The sequence below is a fragment of the Berghia stephanieae genome, chromosome 9 (assembly GCF_034508935.2).
Source record: "Berghia stephanieae isolate SIO BIC M18660-M18661 chromosome 9, UCSD_Bste_1.3, whole genome shotgun sequence".
NCBI classification, from domain to species: domain Eukaryota; kingdom Metazoa; phylum Mollusca; class Gastropoda; order Nudibranchia; family Aeolidiidae; genus Berghia; species Berghia stephanieae.
Window position 1 is genome coordinate 38,192,270 of NC_088368.1, and position 25,000 is coordinate 38,217,269.

Consider the following 25,000-nt stretch of genomic DNA (forward strand, 5'->3'; position numbering starts at 1 on the left):
GCGAAGTTACTTGACCAGCAGTTAAGCTTAGTAGCAAATATTCTCAACACAAACATATAACATAGAAACGATTGAGACATTGAGTATGCTCCGGTATATGGGGTGAATTTTTAATTCAGAAAAGTGAGTGGAGCAGGCACTTATGTTGGTAACAACAAGAGATAAAGTGAGTAGAAAAGTGCCAGAAGACAATAGAGAATAAAAATTTTCGCGGCGGTGGTGGGGTTTGAACCTGCGACCTTATTGGTACGACAACTCCGCCTGGCAGGTGAGAGCGTGGCTCTACCGTGTGACCTATCCACGAAAACTAAAATATTCGTATCAAACTCAGGTCATTTCTAGAGCTCTCTCTCACCCACTTCTGGAGACCGCCGGTTCGCTCGCCACACAACCATCGCGAAGTTACTTGATCTGCTGAGGTCGCGAAAATTTGTTATTCTCTATTGTCTTCTGGCACTTTTCTACTCACTTCATCTCTTGTTGTTACCAACATAAGTGCCTGCTCCACTCACTTTTCTGGAGTAAAAATGTTGTCCGTTTCACGCGACGAAACCGGGATAAACTCCCGACTCCATGGGCATAATGGCTCATGAAGCACTCATTTTTTTTTTATGGTGGAAGTCCTTCTGAGCCATTAGGGCTCATGGAGCCGGGGTTTATCCCGGTTTCTATTGCGTGAAGCTGGCTATCCTTTTGGAAATGACGTCAGTCTATCGGGAAGTACTTTTCTTTTCCGCAGATCAAACTGACCTAAATACTAAATAACTGTTGAGTGGGCAAAGGGGGACAGGGGGGAAGGGGGGAGGGGGGTTGGGGGTCGAAATCCAATCTCGGGCTTCACCCGGAATTGATCTCGGTGTGAAGTGAGTGCTCTACCGACTGAGCTATCGGGCCCCCCAAAAGGTCAATTTTGTGCATAATTTATACATTTTTATTAATGACTGGTTGGTCATAAGCTGTATGAATGAAGAAAAAATATACCCCATGCATAGTACAAGAACACACCATGAACAAATGGATGCCCAGGTCAGACGCAAAAAGTGGCGATGGGTTGGCCATACTCTGAGGAAAGAGCCTTGTAATATAACCAAGCAGGCTCTCGAATGGAACCCACAGGGCAATATGAACGGGGTCGTCCAAAACAGACTTGGAGAAGCCTTCACCAAGATTTGAGCGTCTCCAATCTTACCTGGAGTGGGGAGGCAAAGGTCTGTGCCAAGGACAGAAGAAGATGGAAGGGTGCTGTAGAGGCCCCATGCTCCGCCAGGAGTCAAGAGGCATAAGCTTTTCATCGTAACAGAAGGAACGAAATTGACATCACTCAGCTCTTTGCTATTGTTTTTAGACACTAACAAAAGAGTGAAAATGGAGTGGCTTCGTATAGGAATGATACAGACAATGGACGTTTGGGGTACAAACCCTTCGTCAGCACAACAATATACAAATATTTATTTATATGTACCGTTCCCATACGAAGCCTCTCCATTTTCACTCTTTCGTTAGTATTTTCACGATCACAGGCTTCAGGCAGCCCCTACCGTTTTCTGCTTTTAGACAACCATTTTGTCGTGGATCAGATTTTTTAAAGTAATATATTTATGTTTCTATTGTTTATTGTTGTGGAATGAAGAAGGGTTTTGATTCCGAACAGTTCCTTGTTTAGTATATTGTTCTATATTGAAGCTGTCGAATTCATTTTTGTCTAATATAATTTATAGAGCACCAATTTCCACCCAACGTGTTCAATTGTGCGTGTAGGACATGGTTTGTGTCATAATTTTAAGAAAATTAAATTTTACAATTTAAAAAAAAATTAAATGTTGCAATTTTAAGAAATGTAAATTTTACAATATCAATTCTTCTTCTTCTTCTTACAATTTGCTGATGAACTATTTATTACCTGAAACACCAGACGTTTAGCAGTCTTGGGTACGGAGAACACGACTCTATTTCTTCCAAGGGCGTCTGTCACGTGATTGGTGTTGCTATGGACGCTAGCCAACGAGTCGTCCCCCTTGATGGATGTCTTCAGAACGACCTTGACAGGCAGGGCACTGGCTGGGTGGCCATTCGATCGTAGTACTTTGTACTGTAATCGGGCCGAAGGAGTGAAGGTGAAGAACCAAAATTTATTATAGACAATACTTAAGGGTGAATCGTATAGAACTTAGTGACATCTACGATTGTAAGAATGTTAATATGTAACTTATCTTCTCGCCCTCTCTCTCTCTCTCTCTCTCTCTCTCTCTCTCCCTCTCTCTCTCTCTCTTTCTTTCTTTCTCTTTCTCTCTCTGTCTCTCTCTCTATCTCTCTCTCTCTCCCTCCCTCTCTCTCTCACACTCTTTCTCACTATTGTATATATATATATACATTTATACATACTAGTAAAAAGCCCGCAATTTCGCGGGGAATGAACTATTTTCATTCGATATTGCCAGAATCATTTTCTTGATTAGCTTAATTACGGTTAGATGCACATTTTAATCGATGTGCTTGTCGTCGGTGCCATGCTTTATTCGGCATGATTTTAGTTTATCAGTCAGTAGATATCAATATCAATAAGTCGCAAGTCTTTACCACGCTTTACTTGGGAGTGCTTTGCACTACCTTCAATACTTCACAAATTAAAATGGCGGCCGAGAATCAAAACAATGGTCAAATTAGGAAATTTTTAACTTTCACAAATCTGTCAAGGTTTGTTCTAGAGTTTTTAAAACGCTTTTATATGATGACAAATTGAATAAATAAACGTCTGACAAAAGATCAACGGTGAAAATACAAATTGAATGAATACTGGGGATGTAGGAGCTTTCGGAATGTCTCCCCTTTACTTATGTGAGGTCAAATGAAAATCTGAAGCGGACGCGAAAAATATCAAGTCCCCGAATCTGTCTACTTTTGGTTTGTTCGGGCTAGAAGCAAGACAGAACCAATTGACAGTTTGCCGGAACGTTTAACTAAATATTTCCCATGGCAATAATTATCACATCGGTGGCATAAAAACGACAGTAATATTAGTTGATGTTATTAATCGGTGAAACTTGTTTAAAATTTCTGTAAATCCGAATACCGTCATGTGATCAAGTGAATTATATCACTATGAATGCCACGATTTGCTGAAAAATGCCAATCTGACAGTTCGTAGAAAACACCCCCCCCCCCCTCTTGCTCAGGAATTTCTCTACTTGATGGACACCCCCCCCCCCTTTTTTTTTTCTTCCACGCAACCACATTCCAAAACACACACACACACACACACACACATGTATACACCACACACACACACATAAACATACACGCAATGAGAACACACTACTACATAACACTGATCACCGCTAAATCAACACAACGGAAGTAAGGACTCTACTGGACAGATAGAGTTGAGGGTGTGGCCATGAGATGTTAGTGTCTTTGGTAAAAAATTTTATGATATCTGTTTGACTTAACGAACTTTCAAACTGACTTTAAATTATAAAAGTTATCTGTTTATCTATCTGTAAAAAATACATTTTTATTTTTCAAATCTTTCAGTAGAGGTGTGCGCCGTATCAATTTTTTTATTGACTCAAATAAGCACAATGTTCTCCAAAATGCTATATTTTTTAAAGAAAGGATATATATATATATATATATATATATATATATATATTATATAATATATATATATATATATATATATATATATATATATATATGGATGTATACAGGTTGAGCACTTATAAAGAGCAATATCCACTAAACGTGCTCAAATCGATTTGCAAGGGATCTCTTGACAACAGCAAAACTTAACAATCAGAATGAGGCATGACGCCTGATAGACGGTATTACATTTTTGTTTTCGGACAGAGAAACGCTTTTAATAGCCATGTACTCGCTTTACACCTGAAAATGGGTAGACAATATTAATAAAGAGCCTTTTTTCCACAATGTGCTGCTCAGAGCGGGACTCGAACCCTCGACCCTCCGATCATACCGATGGACCACATAGCCGTATATTCCCAAAAGCTCACCTCTAAAACATAGGACAAACCAGGCTTGAAGTAACGGGACGACCTTGTGAAGGTCACGAAGTACAGATGATCGGAAAATACAGCGCTGACGTCAGAAGCCCTCTCCACCCGACCGGAAGCCGTTTCGGTGACTTCCGCCAGCAGATGCATTTTCCCGCCATTGGGGAACCAGATATCCTTGACAGGAAGTTTGAGCTCTTCCGTGGAAATTTTGCATGCTGTGAAGCCTGTTTCGTTAAGCTGTGGGTTTGAATGACGTCATCAAAGAGATTAGATAATGAATAATGTTATAGATGTATAGCAGATTATACGGATCACGGATCACGCATCACGTACCACTTACGTATCTATCACATGATCCATCTACTTATACATAAAAAAATAGTGCCATTACGCGATTTTCATTGGATGTCAGAACGTTAACATGTCCATAAACCATATAAAAATCGGGAAAGTACTTTGCGATAGACTAGCGCCCTATCCAATGGGTAGCAAGCAATTGCTTATGCCCGTTTCATGCTATAGAAACCGGGATAAACTCCGGCTCTAAAGGACATTTTTTTTAGTACAGCGGTACTATGTCTTAAGTATAATCAGAAGAATGGCCATGGGATAGGTGATACGTGATACGTGATACGTGGTACATGTGATCTCCTAAGCCTCTCTATTATTATTATTAGATATATAGGTGTGAATGAGAATTTGGGACAGAAGAGATGACCCATTTATTTTGACCCTAAGATAGAAAAACGAGAAGGCGAAAATGGAAAGGCTTCGGATAGGAACAGTACAGGCAATGGACGTTTCGGGTACAAACCCTTCGTCAACAAAACAATAAACAAAGGAGCGTTGAAAACAAATAAAAGAAAATGTAGTGAGATTTTTGAAGCGTCTATATTCTCGAAGTTTATCCCCGTTTCTATCGAGTGGAAACGGACTATTAAAATTTTGCTTGCTATTCTTTGGATAGGACGCTAGTCTATAGCAAAGTACTTCTCGCCAGATCGAACAGACCAAGTTACCCAATCACTGTTAGGTGGACAAGGAGGAGTGGGTCAGAGAAAAATGTCGACTCCACCAGGAGTCGAACCTCATCTCTTTTCGTGTGAAGCAAGTGCTCTACCAACTATTGATCTATTGGGAGCTCCCTTTAGCTCCAACTATCTGCACATATTTTCAAGAAATCTTCAACTAATATACTAAAAGAATATATTATTCTAAATGACTGGAATTTCTTTTTGAATTTGCAATGATTAAATATATAGGACACAAAGCTTACACCCTAATTTGATCTATCAAAGTGCTGGTCGAAGCGCAAAGAAATAAATAACAATGTGAAATTGAATGTCAGCTTCAATTTAATATACGAAAAACAGATAAAAATAGACGTTTCGGGTTTCCCCTTTATTAGCAAAACAGGATGAATGAAACGCTACAGACGAATGAGATAATGTGGTAGTGGCATTGTTAAGATGAATTTAATTTGAAGCTAACATTCAATTTCACATTGTTATTTATTTTTTTCGAGCTTCGAGCAGCAACATTTACATTAAATATTTAGGTAACAAAACGTAAACCCTAATTTGACCTTATCAAAGTGGTACATGAGGGAGCAGGCACTGGTGTAGGATACAGATCTGAAAAAGTGTATGAAACAGTGCATGGCAATTTAAGAAAGAAAAATACAAGAAAAAAATAATAACACCTCAAAATTATCAGTCTACCTCGAGTTTTGATCGTCAGTCGAGGGGGACTGTTATTTGGGGATGCCATTTTTTTTCTTGTATTTTTTTCTAAAATCTTGTTTCTAACCTGATATTAGTGCGGCTATGTGGTCTAGTGGTATGGCACACACTTTCGGATCAGAAGATCCTGGGTTCGAGCCTCTCTCGGCGCACAGTTGAGTCATTGGAAAAGGCTCTTTACTCACATTTCCTCAAACGTATTCAGGTGTAAAACGAGCACATTGCCGTTAACAGCGTTGTCTCTGTCGGAAAAAATGTAATATCGCCTAGAAGGCGTCATTTCTCATTCTACATGTTACGTGTTGCTGTTGGTCGGGGAGTCTTTGTATTGTGCTTTTAACACGTTTAGTGGATATATATATATATATATATATATATATATATATATATATATATATATATATATATATATATATATATATATATAAAATAAGCTCTTGCTTTGTCTAGCACTGTTTCATACACAATTTTTCAGATCCTTAAACCAACGGATACAAATTAGCAAGACATTAACCAGCAAGAGATCACCTGTAAACTCCTTTGTTTACCAACAGGAAACACGTGACCGTGCCACAGAATGCCAAAAGTCACGGTCACATGACCTTTGACCGGCTTGCCATGCATGTATCTGTAGAGTAATAAAATAAAAATGCCGAATTATTTGTTGTTGTTGTACTCTTGCCGTTTGGAATAGGGTTCAACGGTCGTGACGTCACTTCCCTCGAAATGACGCATAGTAACTGGTTCTAAACTATCGGAACAATGGCAGACGCCATAATATCCATCACCACCCTTATGAAATACTTCTCCTAGGAGCATAAAAGTGTATCCAGAGGAGAAAAACATTATAAATCTGATCATGTTTTGACTTTTATACATTCTGATCACATGACATATGACAAATTTCTAGCCAGCATGAAGAATAAAAATTACCTTTTTTCTTTGTTTAGAACCAAGCTGCTGGCTGCTGGGCGGACATGACATCAGACTATTGAATCCTATTCAGGACAAGTTATAATATGGAAATAATAAAATATAAAATTGGACAGCGTGGCTCAGCGGTAACGGTCTTTGTTTCGTACCCGAAAGGTATCGAATACGATCACCCGCCGCTGCGCTGAGTGGCCTTGAAGAAGTCACCTCGCCTTAGATCACTTTGTGGCACCACACTGCGGCTGACGCCTGGGTTTACTCGAGGACTATTCAATTCTGAATATTTGTAGTCGAGACCCCCTGAGCTATGGAGACCCCCTTTGGGTGTCAGGTAAGTAGTTAAAATGGCTAGGATTCTACCCCTGAAATAAATTCACTACAGATTTAACTATTTATACAAAACAATTGGTTTATCTTTCAATCTCTATGTTGTTTTGGTTTGGGAAGATCCAATTAAATATTCTCAAATATTCGCGGCTATGTAGTCTAGTGGTATGAAATTCATCTTCGGATCAGAAGCTCCTGGGTTGGAGTCCCGCTCTGAGAGGTACATAGTTGAATCCATGGAAAAGGCGCTTTACTCACATTTCCTCACCGTACTCAAGGTGTAAAATGGTGGTCAACGGCGTTGTCTTTGTCGGAAAAAATTGTCACATGACCTAACAGAAGTCAAGTCTCGTCCTACAATGTTATGTGTTACGGTTGGCTAGGGACCAATTGTACGTTAAGTAGATATTGCGCTATATAAAAGCTCAGGGTTATTTTTCCAAAGTCTAAAAAAAAATTATAATAAAAAAGGAACTAGAGCTTTTATATCGCGCAATATCCACTAACTATGCTCAAGGCGCTTAACAAAGGGTCCCTGACCAACAGTAACACATAACATTGTAGAACGAGACGTGATTTATGTTAGGCCATCTTACAATTTTTCTGACAAAGACAACGCTGTTAACGGCCGTTTTACACCTGAGTACGGTGAGGGAATCTGAGTAAAGAGACTTTTACAAGGTCTGAACTTTGCGCCTCTCAGTAGAAAGAGGCTCGAACCCAGGACCTTCCGATCCGAAAACGAGTGTCAGCCATACCACAAGACCACCGAGTCGCCCAAAAGACTACATCTATGAATGGGACTCACTGCGCACCAACCACAAGGTGAAATTCCTTGTCCGTGGGTAAGATGACCCGCTTGTCTTCTGGGATGTAGAACTGGACAGCAAATGTGGGTAAAACTGGAAAGATTGAATCAAATAGCATGGTGTGTAAATTGCTGTTGTTTGTATATAGTATGACAAAACTCGGAAGGTGACGTTTAAAGGCATAGTGTAAAATGTAATTGGTTGTTTATATGTTGGCAAAACTAACAGGGTGAATCAAATTATAGCATGTGTAAATTGTTGTTGTTTGTATACAATATTGACGAAACTGGGAAGATGAAATCAAATAGCATGTATGTAAATTACTGCTGTTTAGATATAATATTGGCAAAACTAGGTTGTGAAATTAAAAAAAACATGGTGTAAAATGTCATTTTTTGTTTATGATGTAAATACGTAAAACTAGGAAGATGAAATCAAATAGAAGTGTGTAAAAAGTCATTGTTTGTTTATGATGTACGTAAAACTATGAAGATGAAATCAAATAGAAGTGTGTAAAAAGTCATTGTTTGTTTATGATGTACGTATAACTAGGAAGGTGAAATCAAATAGAAGTGTGTAAAAAGTCATTGTTTGTTTATGATGTAAATACGTAAAACTATGAAGATGAAATCAAATAGAAGTGTGTAAAAAGTCATTGTTTGTTTATGATGTAAATACGTAAAACTATGAAGATGAAATCAAATAGAAGTGTGTAAAAAGTCATTGTTTGTTTATGATGTACGTAAAACTAGGAAGATGAAATCAAATAGAAGTGTGTAAAAAGTCATTGTTTGTTTATGATGTAAATACGTAAAACTAGGAAGATGAAATCAAATAGAAGTGTGTAAAAAGTCATTGTTTCTTTATAATGTACGTATAACTAGGAAGATGAAATCAAATAGAAGTGTGTAAAAAGTCATTGTTTGTTTATGATGTACGTAAAACTAGGAAGATGAAATCAAATAGAAGTGTGTAAAAAGTCATTGTTTGTTTATGATGTACGTAAAACTAGGAAGATGAAATCAAATAGAAGTGTGTAAAAAGTCATTGTTTGTTTATGATGTACGTAAAACTAGGAAGGTGAAATCAAATAGAAGTGTGTAAAAAGTCATTGTTTGTTTATAATGTACGTAAAACTAGGAAGATGAAATCAAATAGAAGTGTGTAAAAAGTCATTGTTTGTTTATAATGTACGTATAACTATGAATATGAAATCAAATACATTGTCATTTCCACATTTTGAAAGAGAACATATTTTTTTCAAATTCAGAACTATTTATAATTGAAGAAAAATATGTCTTTATCATATGAGTCCGTGACCAAATTACCAGATTTCTAGTTTCTCTAGATTGAATCGGAACACGAATCCAACCACAGTCGATTTGGCTCCAATAGAACAGTGGGAATAGGTTCTCAAAGGTTCAAAAATACTGATAAATTATTTCTCTTTGTCCTCAATTTTCTTGACAAATAATTAAAATTGAGCTTCTATAAAACGCAATATCCACTAAACGTGCTCAAAGCGCTTTACAACGCTGGTCAACAGTAGCACTTAACATCGAGGACGTTACAGCACTTCTCTTAGGAGATATTGCAATTTTTTTCGGACAGGAATAACGCTGTTAAGGGCTGTTTACACCTGAGTACGATGGGAGAATATGAGGGAAGACCTTTTCCAAGGACTCAACTATGCGCCGAGCGAGGCTCGAACCCGGCACCTTCCGATCCGAAAGCGAGTGTCATACCACAAGACCACATAGCCGCACTTAACTAGCATAATTTTGATGTTAGAGTGTCAGTTTTTGCTTTAATTTTTACATTATTCAACTCAAAGAAACTGATGAAAACAATTTTTGTTCTTTTTTTTTCATCAAAATTACATATTATTAGAACGACGACTTTTTGGAGATTGTTACGAAAATGACCTTATTACACAGCCTCACATAAAAGTTAATTTAATCAAGGAAAAAAACATCTGGTTTTGACTCTTGTAAATCATTGAAAACAACTCTTGTCATTCTAATACTTACTGTATTCTTTCACCTCGAATCGTACTTTGCTTACAGTCTTCAACTGTAGGACAGAAAATACAAACGATCAGAAATATGACATTTGTGTTAACGCATGACATAATCAGTCGGAGTCTCTACACGATGTTATGTCGTGTTGGTTTAGATATAACAACTAATTTGAGTGAAGTTGGGTTGTTGTATGTGTGTGTGGGTGTGTGTGTGTGTGTGTGTGTGTGTGTGTTTGTGTTTGTGTTTCTGTGGAAAATGAAGATGATTTCTGAAGATAACAAAATCTACAATTTCAAATTTCTGATAATTTTGATTTTAAATTCACTTATTGGGTGATCTAATTCATACTGACATAATTTATTACCTTTATGAGGCGATAGGTCACATTTTGGATTAAAACACTTTATGAAATTATAATTCACACCCACCCTACACAAAAATAGACTTTTCTTACTCAAATAAAAAGTAACAAGTACATTCTATACAGAATGTTGTTCAACAAAATGAGCTCTACAAGACAGTGTTTAGTATTTATAGCTGTATTAAAAGCATTTCTTTAGATGTTATGATGTACAAGAGACATCAGAATGAGAAAATTGTCGGTTGCATCGTAACGAATGTGACGATTTTCCTATGGGTGGTAAGGAGAGGGTTAAAGTGAATTTTTCTTTTTTTTCCCTAGGTTGGTAGGGTAGCCCCAAAGCAGACATTAGAGGCGTTGCGCTCACTGTGTGACGAAATGAAGATGGAAGGCCTCACTTAGGAGGCTACCGGGAAAAAAGAAGCCCAAAACAGAAAAAGATGATGGACACTCGTAGATGACCTGTGTTCTAAATGAGCGAAGAGGATTAAATCAAAGTATGTCACGATGAAACGAAGAAGAGGAAGACCTAGGCGTAGTTATATAAAACAAATATCCAAGAATGGACAGAGATGAATGAAAGAGAGTTGTACGATACAGACGTCAACACAGACGGGCGGAATGGGCAGACATTTATCATCGCAGAGTGTGGGCAGCCAACGTTAATGAGGACGACGCTGGATAGTAAGTAAGTAAGTCACGATAACAATAAAATCGGATTTTCCCCAAAACTAAAGAGGTATAATAATATGTAGCCTATACGATTCTTACGCTCTTGTTTTTTGTACTTCCGGATGACAAGTTGCGCGTGCGCGATGAATGCAAAGTTCGAATTATTTTAAAACGTAAAAGTATGAGAAATCTACTATTCTATATCCTCAATCGATTCTGATTTTGTTATCTCTGAAAGAAAGACGTGTACAAAAAAAATACTTAAAAAATACTTCTTTTTTTTCTTTTTAATCTAATTTTAGTGGAAATTTAACGGTTGATAATCTGACGTCACGTAAACTTGATATTATTACGCGTTTCTATTTAGAGAGAGAGGGGTAGAATAATACTAGTTTGTTACGGTGGGTCCCGGTTATCATTAATAGATGATCCACAAGTATGTATTCACCCAACTTATACTTATTAATAGGTCTGATAACCCAAATTGTTATGGTCTGATTGTTGTAGTGGAAATATTCTCGAACAAACGTGTGCTTACTTGTAGGTCTGATAACCCAAATTGTTATAGGCTCATTGTTGTAATGGAAAAAACTCTAAAACCAAAGTGTACTTATTTACAGGTCTGATAATCCAAACTGTTATAGATTCGTCGTTATAATGGAAAAACTCTTGAATAAACGTTCACTTACTTGCAGGTCTGATAACTCAAATTGTTATTGGCTCAAGTTGTAATGGATACACTCTCAAACAAACCAACGTGTATATATTTGCAGGTCTGATACCTCAAAGTATTCTGGTCTCATTGTTGTAATGGAAAAACTCTCAAACCAACGCAAAGTATTATCCATCACAACAATGTTTAAAAAATGGGCCCATAATTGCGTCTGCCTGTCAGACCTGCAAAACATGTTCACGTCATACTTACCCCATTGGTAAATCTGGCTGTCACCGTCCAGTTTCCATAAACAGGATTAAAGGGAATTTTCATTCTGTCCTTATGTATGACGTCATCGGAGTCGAACATTTTCCGGCTTATTATCAACCCATCGGGATTCTGGGAAATAAAGGGAGATAAAATTTGTTTAAAACCCCATAGATTTACAACATGCTAAGAGGTGGTCAACAAACCTTTTTTTCCTTTTCTTTCTTTACGCCCATAACTGAAGATCATAAATGTGACCCATCGTCTCAGAACGGTATTATGTCGGGATGAACCTGACACTAAAAAGACAAATTCGAGCTAAACTGGTCAAAATTTTGAATTAATTCTATTCGGTACACTAAAATATGATATTCATTCTCCTCAATAAAACATACAAACTCAACCCAAGTTTAGCTTTCTGGCTATAAATTCAATATTCAACATTTTAATCATCCCGACATAATACCGTTTTGAGACGAGGGGTCACAAATATCTATTTAAGTCAAGAGAGGTACCAAGTTGTGACAATGCAATAAATTCTTCTAAAGGATGCTGATGATGATGATGATGATGATGATGATGATGATGATGATGATGATGATGATGATGATGATGATGATGATGATGATGACGACGACGACGACGACGACGATGATGATGATGATGATGATGATGATGATGACGACGACCACGACGATGATGATGATGATGATGACGACGACGATGATGATAATAATAGATGATGATGATGATGATGATGATGATGATGATTCGACGACGACGACGACGATGATGATGATGATGATGATGATGATGATGATGACGACGACGACGATAACGACGATGACGATGACTACGATAATGATGATGATACAATACCTCAATGTCAACTTGCAGCGGCCATGACACCGGCCTAAACGAATCATCCAACGTTATCACTCGACTCAGGACTGAAAATGGAAACAGAAAAAATGATTATTAAACCTTTGAATCACGCACATTTCATCAACTTTTGAATAGAATAAAAATAGCTGACACCAAACAGGATTTCAAATTGTTAATGGACAGCCATTAAAAAGTATTGAACAGAAATTATTTACAAATTGTTAATGGACAGCCATTAAAAAGTAATGAACAGAAATTATCTACAAATTGTTAATGGACAGCCATTAAAAAGTATTGAACAGAAATTATTATTACAGCTTTTTTTTTTAAGTACAAAATACAAAATACAAAATATAGAACGTTCGGGCTATTAACCATTTTTCAGCAATAACAAAAAAACAAAAAACAACTAAAAACTAAAACATCAATTAAAACATGTTTACCATATTTCACCCATTCCTTTTCCATTCCTCGGAATGGAAAAGGAATAAACCAAAAGAAGGGGAACTAATTGAAGATCCCTGTAAAAGTCTCCAAGGTCTACAGGATCAACCAAGAAAATACTGGGTAGCTGCAAATAGACTACGGTCAAAACATATAAGAACAGCTACCAACATGCACAAATGGGGCTCCAAGAATCACCAACATGCCCAAAGTGCAACCAAGCACCACAAGATGCAAACCACCTCGTACTAGATTGCCCAGAGACAAAACTTGAAGTGGGATTTGAAACCATCAACAAATGTGATGACTTCAGAACCTGGATTGATACCTTGAACATAGAAGTGTAGCCGAACGATACTACTACTACTACCCATTCCTTACCCGACAGGCGTGTAAAGTGGTTTGTCAGTTTGTTTGTCTGTCTGTTTGTTTGTCTGTTTGTTTACCATATTTCACCCATTCCTTACCCGACAGGCGTGTACAGTGGTTTGTCAGTTTTTTTGTCTGTCTGTTTGTTTACCATATTTCACCCATTCCTTACCCGACTGATCAGGCGTGTACAGTGGTTTGTCAGTGTGTTTGACTGTCTGTTTGTTTGTCTGTTTGTTTACCATATTTCCCACATTCCTTACCCGACTGGTCAGGCGTGTACAGTGGTTTGTCAGTCTGTATAAAGATGTATCCAGGGGATTCGTTGACTAGCAATGTTGCCTCGCGTCTGAAGTGGGGCTTGGATTGTTTACTGGTTTCCACGACAACCGTCACGAGCAATGGCGAAGGCGGCGTTTCCGGAATGTCTGATACGGACATTTGAATCGTGCAATTGATAACCTCCCCTGAAAAGTGACAAAAACGAAAATGGATTTTGTTTTGGTTTTAAACTCCAAGTATTTCATCAAAAGTTATGAAACGTCAAAAAATGTTGGAATTGAAAGTACTGTGTCAACAAAAATGTAACCCAACAGAACTTTAAATCTTCTTCTTCTTCTTCTTCTTCTTCTTCTTCTTCTTCTTCTTCTTCTTCTTCTTCTTCTTCTTCTTCTTCTTCTTCTTCTTCTTCTTCTTCTTCTTCTTCTTCTTCTTCTCTCTTCTTCTTCTTCTCTCTTCTTCTTCTTCTTCTTCTTCTTCTTCTTCTTCTCTTCTTCTTCTTCTTCTACTACTACTACTACTACTACTACTACTACTACTACTACTACTACTACTACTACTACTGTTGCTACTGCCACTGCTACTGCGACTGCTGCTACTACTACTACTACTACTACTACTACTACTACTACTACTACTACTACTACTACTACTACTACTACTACTTCTTCTTCTTCTTCTTCTTCTTCTTCTTCTTCTTTCTTCTTCTTCTCCGCATTTTGCAGGGTTGCCATAATGAAAGCCATATCTCCATGCATCTTTGTTCAGAACATCATCATGTTCCTCCAGGCCCACTTCATTCATATCATCCTTTACCTTATCCCACCATCTGGTCTTTGGGCGTCCCTTTTGCCTCTTTCCTGCAACTTGTAAGTCCAATATTTTCTCCCCACGTACTCCCTCTCTCGTCTCTTTAATGTCCGAACCATCTTCTCTCGTCTTTATTGACACATTCTTCACTTCAGTCAACCTTAGAATTCGTCCATTTCTCATTTTATCATTTCTTGTCCAGCCAACTGACCATCTCAGACATCTTCTTCAACCTCAACTTCTTTATCTTGTTTCTTTGTTGTAGCTGCTGTCTCTAGTCCATATAACATTGCCGGTCTTACAACCATTGTATATATTGTACCAACCAGAAATTTAACCATCTCCTTACCAGCCATATTCAGAATTTTCCCAAAAACTTCATACCCACCCAACACAAAAACCGATGTTATCTTACTCAAACAGAAAAGCAACAAGTACAATCTATACATAATTTTGTTGAACAATATAAATTCTATTACAGAATGTCAAGTTTGTATAGAGCTATAGCAAAAAGAAATTAAATCTGGATGAGAAAAGTGACGGTTGCATCGTAACAAATGTGACGATTTTCCAATTGGTGGTAAGGAAAGGGTTAAATAATTTTGTCAAAAAACAAGTTGAAGGAAAACAAGTTTACCTGAGGGTACTGTCACATTTTTGTGAGAAAATGTCCGCCCGCCGTCGGGGTGATCTTGTAAATACACGTGATATGTGACGTCATGGGGGTCGTCTGGAGAGGCTAGTGAGGTCAGTGTGATGGTTTCTGGCGTCTCCAGGCGAATGAAATTGGGGAGGAGAACGACGTGATGGAGGGAGCTGGAGGATGAGGACCTGGTAGAATGGGGATCGGTGAGGGGGATGGGGGAAAGGGGGGGGGGAGAGGGGGGGGACAGAAAGAGGAGACAATACATATTACACGAGATCACTAAGCCACAAAGCTGTAGGAAAATTGGTGAAACACGGCGCTATCAAACGATAACGACAACAACAAGAAAAACAATCATATTAAAAGCAACACAAAAAAACACACAAAAATAAAACAACAATGACAACAACAACAATAACAACAACAACAACCACCATAATAATAAAAATAAAAAAGGATAACAAAAGAAACAAAATACAACTATAACGATACTATTCAAAACAACAAAAAATAACGAAAACAGAAATAAAAACAGCAACAACAATAACAACAAAAAACAAAATTAACAGCAACAACAACAGAAATGACAATAATCACAACAACAAGAAAAAAAACAAAAACAGCAACAACAACAACAACAACAACAACAATGAAAAGCAAGAAGAACAACAACAAAAATGGCAATCATAACAACAACAACGACGACGAAACAAGAAAAGCAACAACAAGAACAACAAAAACAATGACTACAACAATAAAAATGACAATCATAACAACAACAAAAACGACAAATAAACAAGAAAAACAACAATAACAATAGAAATAACAAGCATGGCAACAAAAACAAAAAATTAGTTACAACAACAACAAAGATAAAAATAATCGCTTCAAACGATATAATATTTCCCTTTTTATTTTCCTCCCATTTACAAATTAACACGTCATCATATTATGGAGAAAATATATGTAGCAGTCGATATTATTATTATTATCATATCAATAATAATAACAACAATCAAACAAAACCAACAACAACAACTAAACAGCAAAAGCAACAACAATAACAACAACAACAACAACAACAACAACAACAACAACGAAAAGCAAGAACAACAACAACAAAAATGACAATAATAACAACAACAACGACAACAACAATTCAAATAAACAAGAAAAACGACAACAACAACAACAACAGAAACGATTAGTTCGTGACAGTGTATACATCTGTGCTAATATATAACGATGAATGATGTGTAACATTGTGATAATTTCCATTCAGGATCAATAAAGTATATCTTATCTTATCTTATCTTATAACAACAAAAACAAACAAAAATGAGTCACAACAACAACAAAGATTTTTCTAAAAAAAAATAATTTTAAGAGCTTTATATAGCGCAATATCCACTAAATGTGCTCAAAGCGCATTACAAGGGGTCCCTGGTCAACAGCAACATTTAACATGTAGGACGGGACATGACGCCTGTTATGCGATATTACAATTTTTCGGACAAAGACAACGCTGTCAACGGCCAGGTACTCATTTTACACCTGAGTACGGTGAGAGAATGTGAGTAAAGAACCTTTTCCAAGGACTCAACTATGCGCCGAGCGCGAGGCTCGAACCCAGGACCTTCCGATCCGAAAGCGAGTGTCATACCACTAGACTGGTATTATATATATATATATATATATATATATATATATATATATATATATATATATATATATATATATTGAATCGTGTTTGATACAAATATCGTACGAAAAGTGCTCGATATGTAGTAATGGAGCGAATTATTACTTTTTAAATATTTACCACAATGTTTGAGACAGTCTACATTAATGTTTCAGGCTTAATTCGCCATCGTCAGGACTGAGTTGTTTTGTTGACTGTTGTTGTTTGTTGAAGTGGTTCCTGTTTGTAGTTAATTAACAAGAACTTCCGGCGATGTGGACACGTACCGTACATCTCACTTTTCGTGTTGAGTGTGGCTTCATGAGGGTGTTTGATTGTAGTATATTTCCCTTCCAGGCATACGCTACATTGTTTTGATGTTGGTTTGTATCCTGTTGCTTTAGATAAAATTTTCCATGAAATGTTGTCAGCACAAACATAGGACAGCAGTTCCTGAAGTTAATTGATACACACTTTCCAAAAAACCACAAGCTACATAAAATTATAAACAGGAATACCATAAAAATAAGCTACTCGTGTATGCGCAACATAGAACAAATAATTTCAAGCCACAACAAAAAAATATTAATAAACCACCGACAAGAGCAAAACCCACCCACCAGCAAATGCAACTGCAGAAATAAGGAACATTGCCGCTAAACAAACAATGTTTAGAATCAAGTTTAATTTACCAAGCCACAGTCACCGAAACTAAAACAAACAAGCAAGAAAAATATGTAGGACTAACGGAAAATAATTTCAAAACAAGATACAACCTCCACACCTCAACATTTAGAAACACTAACAAAAAAACATCCACAAAACTCAGCGAACATATTTGGAAATTAAAAGACATCAAACTAGACCACAACATTTCATGGAAAATTTTATCTAAAGCAACAGGATACACACCAACATCAAAACAATGTAGCTTATGCCTGGAAGAGAAATATACTATAATCAAACACCCTCATGAAGCCACACACAACACGAAAAGTGAGATGTACGGTACGTGTCCACATCGCCGGAAGTTCTTGTTAATTAACTACAAACCGGAACCACTTCAACAAACAACAACAGTCAACAAAACAACTCAGTCCTGACGATGGCGAATTAAGCCTGAAACATTAATGTAGACTGTCTCAAACATTGTGGTAAATATTTAAAAAGAAATATATATATATATATATATATATATATATATATATATATATATATATATATATATATATATATATATATAACCCTCTAGTGCCTAGACACATTTAGCCATTTAAAAAATTCTGAAAATTTCAAAACACACTATACGCTCACCAAAATGTCTTTATCTACTTTTTTGAATGGTATTTTTTGAAGCAGTTTCTGTGCGGCTATGTGGTCTTGTGGTATGACACTCGCTTTCGGATCGGAAGGTGCTGGGTTCGAGCCTCGCGCTCGGCACATAGTTGAGTCCTTGGAAAAGGCTCTTTACTCACATTTTCTCACCGTACTCGGGTGTAAAATGACTACCTGGCAGTTAACAGCGTTGTCTTTGTCCGAAAAATTGTAATATCGCCTAACAGGCGTCATGCCCCGTCCTACATGTTAAAGGTTGCTGTTGACCAGGGACCCCTTGTAAAGCGCTTTGAGCACATTTTAGTGGATATTGCGCTATATAAAGCTCAATTATATATTATTATTAGACCACATAGCCGCACTATTTTTCCCATCATTTACAAATTAACACGCATCATATTATCAAGAAAATGGATGTAGCAGTCCATATAATTATTATATTATTATTATCATTATCATATCAATACTAATAACAACAACACAAAAGCGATGCCATGTATCTCTTACCAGGTGTAGACAGGTAACAGACAGGTGAATAACAACAGGTGATATACATTAGTGGTGGTCAGCAGCATCTGTCCATCCATGGCCAGTATAATTTGTATCGGTCAAGGTAAAAGGTAATCCAGTGGTTATATGGGGTGTCTATCGTGTAGTAAATATAGAAAAATTCCTCGGAAATGTATGGTGACGCTTTAAGTTAAAGCACATGACATTATTAATTGACACTTCGTGGAAGGGACCACTACCACGCCCCTCGGACAGTTGTCAAGGCAAAAGTAATCCAGTGGTTATGGGTGTCTATCGTGTAGTAAATATAGACAAATTCCACAGAAATTTATGAGAACAATTCTGACACTTTAAGTTAAAGCACATGACATTATTAATTGGCACTTCATGGAAGGGATCATTACCACGCCCCTTGGACAGTTGTTCGAATGTAAACAATGGCAGTTAATGCTAAACTAAATCTAAATATATATATATATATATATATATATATATATATATATATATATATATAAAAATAGACGTTATTAACATCGACGGTTTGGGTTTAAGTGAAATGCTCACTAATTCCACATGCCTGATCAATCGAACCGCCAAAATTATATGTGCAACCTTAAACGTTTATAGTCTGGTTGAGCGAATTTAGTGAGAGCTAATCACACAACTAGTGGTCGAAAAACAATAACAAATAAGCAGAGTGATGTCGACTTCCTTAATTCTATTGTTGATAAACAAACATCTATATTATTTGTCCGAGTGTGCTCCAGGGTGTGTCACAAATTCCGCGTTTTGATTGGTCAAAAATCTACTGATTAATTGTCTTCAACGTAGTATGAATGGGGTTGGATGAGGTGTTCGTTGGGTTGTAAGTGTGTTCAGAGTACCCAATTTGTGTTGAAGGCACAAGAGTTCGATTCGAGTCGATGTGCTAGACCTAGAAATTAGAGATGAAAAGATATTGAACAAAAGTAAATAGATATTATAATCGGAGTAAAAATGACTTTTATAAAAAGATGCAAAACAAAGTAAACGACGTTTCGGCTTTTGGCCTTCGTCGAGTAAACAAGAAAAGGAAATGATATGTTATATTATTGCATTATAGTTAAAACTTTAAAGGTAAACAATGTGGGTACGTGCGTGCGTGTGTGTGTGTGTGTGTGTGTGTGTGTGTGTGTGTGTGTGTTTGTGTGTGTGTGTGTGTGTCTTTAAGGCCGAAACGTCGTTTACTTTGTTTTGGATCTTTTATAAAAGACATTTTTACTCCCTTTATTTTACTAATACATGTTATTGACTCATTTCCGCACCTCTAGATATATATATATATTATGAATAAGTGGATCTATAACGTTATTTTTTCGGCATGATTTAGATCCAGTGGTTACGGCGACGTATACCTATTTACAGGTCTGATAACCCAAAGGATAATGGGGCTCATTGATGCAATAAAATACTCTCAAACCAACGCAAAATATTCTCCATTGGAACAATCGAGCGCTCCGTTGTCAGACCTGCAAAATATGGACACCTTGGTTACGGTGTATTTATGTTGATAAATTGCACGTGCATTATGATAACTATACAGAAACGTTGATTTAAAACACATGACACTGGTTCAGTTGGTAGAGTACTCGCTTCACACACAAAGAGACCGAGATCGATCCCGGGTGCAGTCAAGATTTTTTCTGAACCCCCTTGTCCACCCAGCAGTGATTGGGTAGCTGGCTCTGTTATATCTGGCGGAAAGTACTTTGCGATAGACTAGCGTCCTATCCAAATGATAGCAAACAATTTCTATTATCCGTTTCACGCTATAGAAACCGGTATAAACTCCGTTTCCATGGGCCTCATGGCTCTGAAGGACTACTTCAAAGCGCTTTACAAGGTGTCGTAGCCAATAACAACACTTGACTTTGTTTTGTAGGTAAAGGCATGACGCCTGTAAGAGTCAAATATTTCTGGGGTTTTTTTTTAATCTGACAGAGACAATGTTGCCATGTACTCATTTTACACCTGAGTACAGTGACAGAAGGTGCGTAAAGAACATTTTCCATGTACTCAACTATGCACCGCTTAGAGTGGGATTCGAGCCTTTTACCTACAAGTCGTAATCCAAGACCTCATAGCCACACAACAAGTTGGGGGGGGGGGGAGTGTCAGAAAAAAAATCACTTCAACCGGGTTCGATCCTGTGTCCGTTTGCGTGTGAGACGAGTGCTCTACCAACTGAGCTATCGAGCTCCCTTCCAGCAGATGGAGATCGACATACTAATGCTGTCGCTATGATATCGGCCAGCCGAATATTATAACGTAACAACACACAAACTGTGTGTAACCTTAAACGTTTATAGTCTGATTGCTACAAACGAAAGAGTTGAAAATGGAGAGGCTTCAGATGGGAACAATACAGACAATGGACGTTTCAGGTACAAACTTTCGTCAGCACAACAATAAACAAATTAAAATGGAAAACAAATAAAATAAAATAAAATATATAACTTGTATCGCCTGTACTCAATAGATAGTTCAAAGATGACGTCACTCAGGTCTCTGTTGTTGTTTTTTGCCATCCGCGTTTATGAGTAATGCTCACTGAACTGCATTAACCTGACTATAAACGTTCATGGATAAACACAGTTTTGTGTGTTGGTCCGTTATACTACCGGATGGCAATGTTGTGAGCTTCTTAGCCAAGCGCATACTATCTATAGTGAGATCATCCCGACCCTGGGACTCCCTACCCACTAACCAACGCCACGCTAACGTTTCATTCATACTCTAACCACCATTGAGTTCAGACGATACAAGTTATATTGTATTTTAAAATATATTTGTTTTCCACGCTAATTTGTTTATTATTGTGCTGATGAAGGGTTTGTACCCGAAACGTCTATTTATCTGTATTGTTCCCATACGAAGCCTCTCCATTTTCACTCTTTCGTTTGTATTTCCACGATCCCAGGCTTCAGGCAGCCCCCATCGCTCTCTACTTATTCTGATTGATACAATCTAGTGCGGCTATGTGGTCTTGTGGTATGATACTCGCTTTTGGATCGGAAGGTCCTGGGTTCGAGCCTCGTTTCGTGGATATTGCGCTATATAAATAAAAGCTCAAGTTAATTAATTTAGTGAGTGTTAATCATTAAAACACGACGGCTGTCTAAAAACAATAACAATAGGCTGAGTGACGTCAATTTCGTCCTATCCACAAATTCCGATACACCAGCCAAGTGGAAGGGGGCCACCACCGATTGACAGGTTCATGCGTCGATGTTTGTTTATCTAGGTGTGAGCACTACATAAATACCACGCACGTTCAGAGCCGTATCATTGGTGAGCAGCCAAAATCATCGTAACTACTCGCTCCACTAGCACTCCCAAGTACATAATATTATATATATATATATATATATTATAGCCTATCCCTTTCCCCCGCCCTCCCCACTTCCCACGTCAACGTATATTATTGAAGGCTGGTTTTCCAAAACTCGTTAAGTCGATTTTTCTATCTTTTTTAGAATTTCCATCCATGATGCATCTATATAGATAGTATAGGGAATGAGATTAGCGGAAGCTACTCTTCCGCTAATCTCATTCCCTATAGAAATCAAATTTTATTTTTTTTATGCATCAATTGACAAAAAAATTAGACGTCTACCCTAGATTAGTGTGAATTTGAAGTTTAAATATGATAAAATAACAGACCGAATGAGAAATTTTAGGGGAAATAGTAATCTTCAATATCTCAATCTGAAAAAAACGGAGTTAGCGCGTTTTGTAAACCCCTCGTCATTACTCGTCATTAACCCTCTCCTTACCGATCATATTCAGTATTTTTTCAAAAATGGCAGGCTAACCTTACCCAGCAGAAAAATTGATATTTGAAATCCAAACAATCTCTCTACAAAACAACTTTATGTTCTTATTAATTAAACAAAGATCATTCTTCAAAGTGTGTGATGTACAAAATAAATCTGAATAAGAAAAATGTATAATATTGTGTCGTAACAAATGTGACGATTTTGCTGTAGGTGGTAAGGAGAGGGTTAATACATAAGTATGTCATGTAATGTAACGTCTATGTTTTTGTATCATTCTTGTGTTTATACGTCTAAATTTAGTATGAGTAAAAGTAAGCGATGATGAAATTGGTTTTCCTGATGTACGAATATTATTATGTGGTCTTGTGGTATGAAGCTCGGTTTCGGATCGGAAGGTCCTGGGTTCGAACCTAGTTCAGTTCGGCGCATAGTTGAGTTCTTGGAAAAGACTCTTTAACTCACATTCTCTCACCGTACTCAGGTGTAAAATGAGTACCTGGCCGTTAACAGTGTCGGAAAAATTGTAATATCGCCTAACAGGCGCCATGCCTTGTTCTATATGTTAAGTGTTGTGTTGTTCAGGGACCCTTTTGTAAAGTGCTTTGAGACGTGTAGAGGATATTGCGTTATATTAACAGCTCAAGTTTTTAAAGTAAAAATACAAATATAAAAGCACAAGGAAACATATTAATTATTAATACAAGAAAAAAAAGAGGAAGAATCGCCCCAAAATATTCAACTATCCGTGACTGGGGATTCAAACTCAGATCAGTTGATCATTGGTGGAGGACAGTGACAGAATATCTTAAACAAAGGAGGAGGAGGAGGAGGAGGAGGAGGAGGAGGAGGAGGTGGAGATGGAGGAGGAGGTGGAGGAGGAGGAAGAGGAGGAGGAGGTGGTGGAAATGGAAGAGGAAGAGGAGGAGGAGGAGGAGGAGGAAGAGGAGGAGGAGGAGGAGGAGGAAGAGGAGGAGGAGGAGGAAGAGGAGGAGGAGGAGGAGGAGATGGAGGAGGAGGATAAGCAGGAAAAGAAGAAAAAGAAGAAGAAAGCAGAGAACAAAATACAATAATAAAAGAAAAAAATTCTCCCCCCCCCCTGCTGCCTCAAATGCGGATCGAACCCCAGACCTCCTGATTACTGGTATGGGCCAGTGCAGTGCTCGATCTAGTCGAGTAAAGGCTGATGTTGGGAATAGGTTTTTTTTTATTATTATCTCTTGTATTTTTCTTTCTTGCTTTGTCTAGCACTGTTTCATTCACACGTTTTTCAGATCTTTATCTTACACCAGTGCCTGCTCCTTAATGTGACACTTTCGCATAGTCATATTTATTATGCGTCATGGGTTATTTACGTAAAAGAAGGGCTACATCAATTATAGAGAGTAAAAGTCATTTATCGATGTCGAAGTTATGAATGAAATGAAATTGTGATGACGTAGAAAAACAAACCAACAAACAAACAAAGAAAAACAGAAAGAAAAACGAAACAAAGAAACAGACAAAAACAACTAAAAACAAGTTGTGAGTGATGTGGATGGGAACATTTTAAATTTCACAATCATTAAATTACGTCTTTGTGGTTTCTGCAGGTGTGTGTATTGTGTTCGTGTGTGTGTGTGTGTGTGTGTGTGTGTGTGTAAGTGTAGATGCTAGGCATTTAAGTAAAATACTCATAACATCCGTCAGCTGTGTATAGATAGTATGCGCTTGGCCAAGGAGTTCACAACATTGCCATCCGGAAGTATAACGGACCAACACACAAACTCTGTGTAACCATGAACTTTTATAGTCTGGTTAATACAGTTTAGTGAGAACAACTCACAAACGCGGATGGCAAAAACAATAACAAAGGCCTGAGTGACGTCATCTGCATACTATCTATATCTGTTGGTCCGTTATACTTCCGGATGGCAATGTTGTGAACTCCTTGGCCAAGCGCATTCTATCTATTGATAGCATGAAGTTGACGTCACTCAGGTCTTTGTTATTGCTTTTTGCCATCCGCGTTTATGCGTAATACTCACTAAATGTATTAACCAGACTATAGATAGAATGAAGATGACGTCACTCAAGCCTTTGTTATTGTATTTTGCCATCCGCGTTTGTGAGCAATGCTCACTGATCTGTATTAACCAGACTATAAACGTTCATGGATACACACAGTTTTGTGTGTTGGTCCGTGATGCTTCCGGATGGCAATGTTATGAGCTTCTTAGCCAAGCGCATACTATCTATAAACGATCATGGTTACACACATTGTGTGTGTTGGCCAGTTATACTTCCGTATGGCAATGTTGTGAGATTCTTAGCCAAGAGCATACTATCATAATCATCACTTCATAACTGCTTTTTCCCCTTCTATAGATAGTATGCAGATGACGTCACTCAGGCCTTTGTTATTGTTTTTGCCATCCGCGTTTGTG

The 25,000-nt window shown here is 37.5% G+C and overlaps 1 protein-coding gene across 1 annotated transcript in view; it reads right to left on the reverse strand.

Moving 5' to 3' along the window:
• Window positions 1–25,000, reverse strand: part of LOC144980194 (complement C3-like) — a 97,993-nt gene that overhangs the window by 71,599 nt on the left and 1,394 nt on the right. Inside the window, 10 exon segments of the mRNA XM_078927768.1 lie at window positions 1,901–2,089; window positions 4,011–4,250; window positions 6,284–6,383; window positions 7,824–7,917; window positions 9,855–9,897; window positions 11,804–11,932; window positions 12,680–12,750; window positions 13,762–13,965; window positions 15,225–15,418; window positions 18,757–19,220. Of these exon segments, the coding sequence (XP_078783894.1) occupies window positions 1,901–2,089; window positions 4,011–4,250; window positions 6,284–6,383; window positions 7,824–7,917; window positions 9,855–9,897; window positions 11,804–11,932; window positions 12,680–12,750; window positions 13,762–13,965; window positions 15,225–15,418; window positions 18,757–18,836 (1,344 nt within the window). The 5' untranslated portion in view covers window positions 18,837–19,220.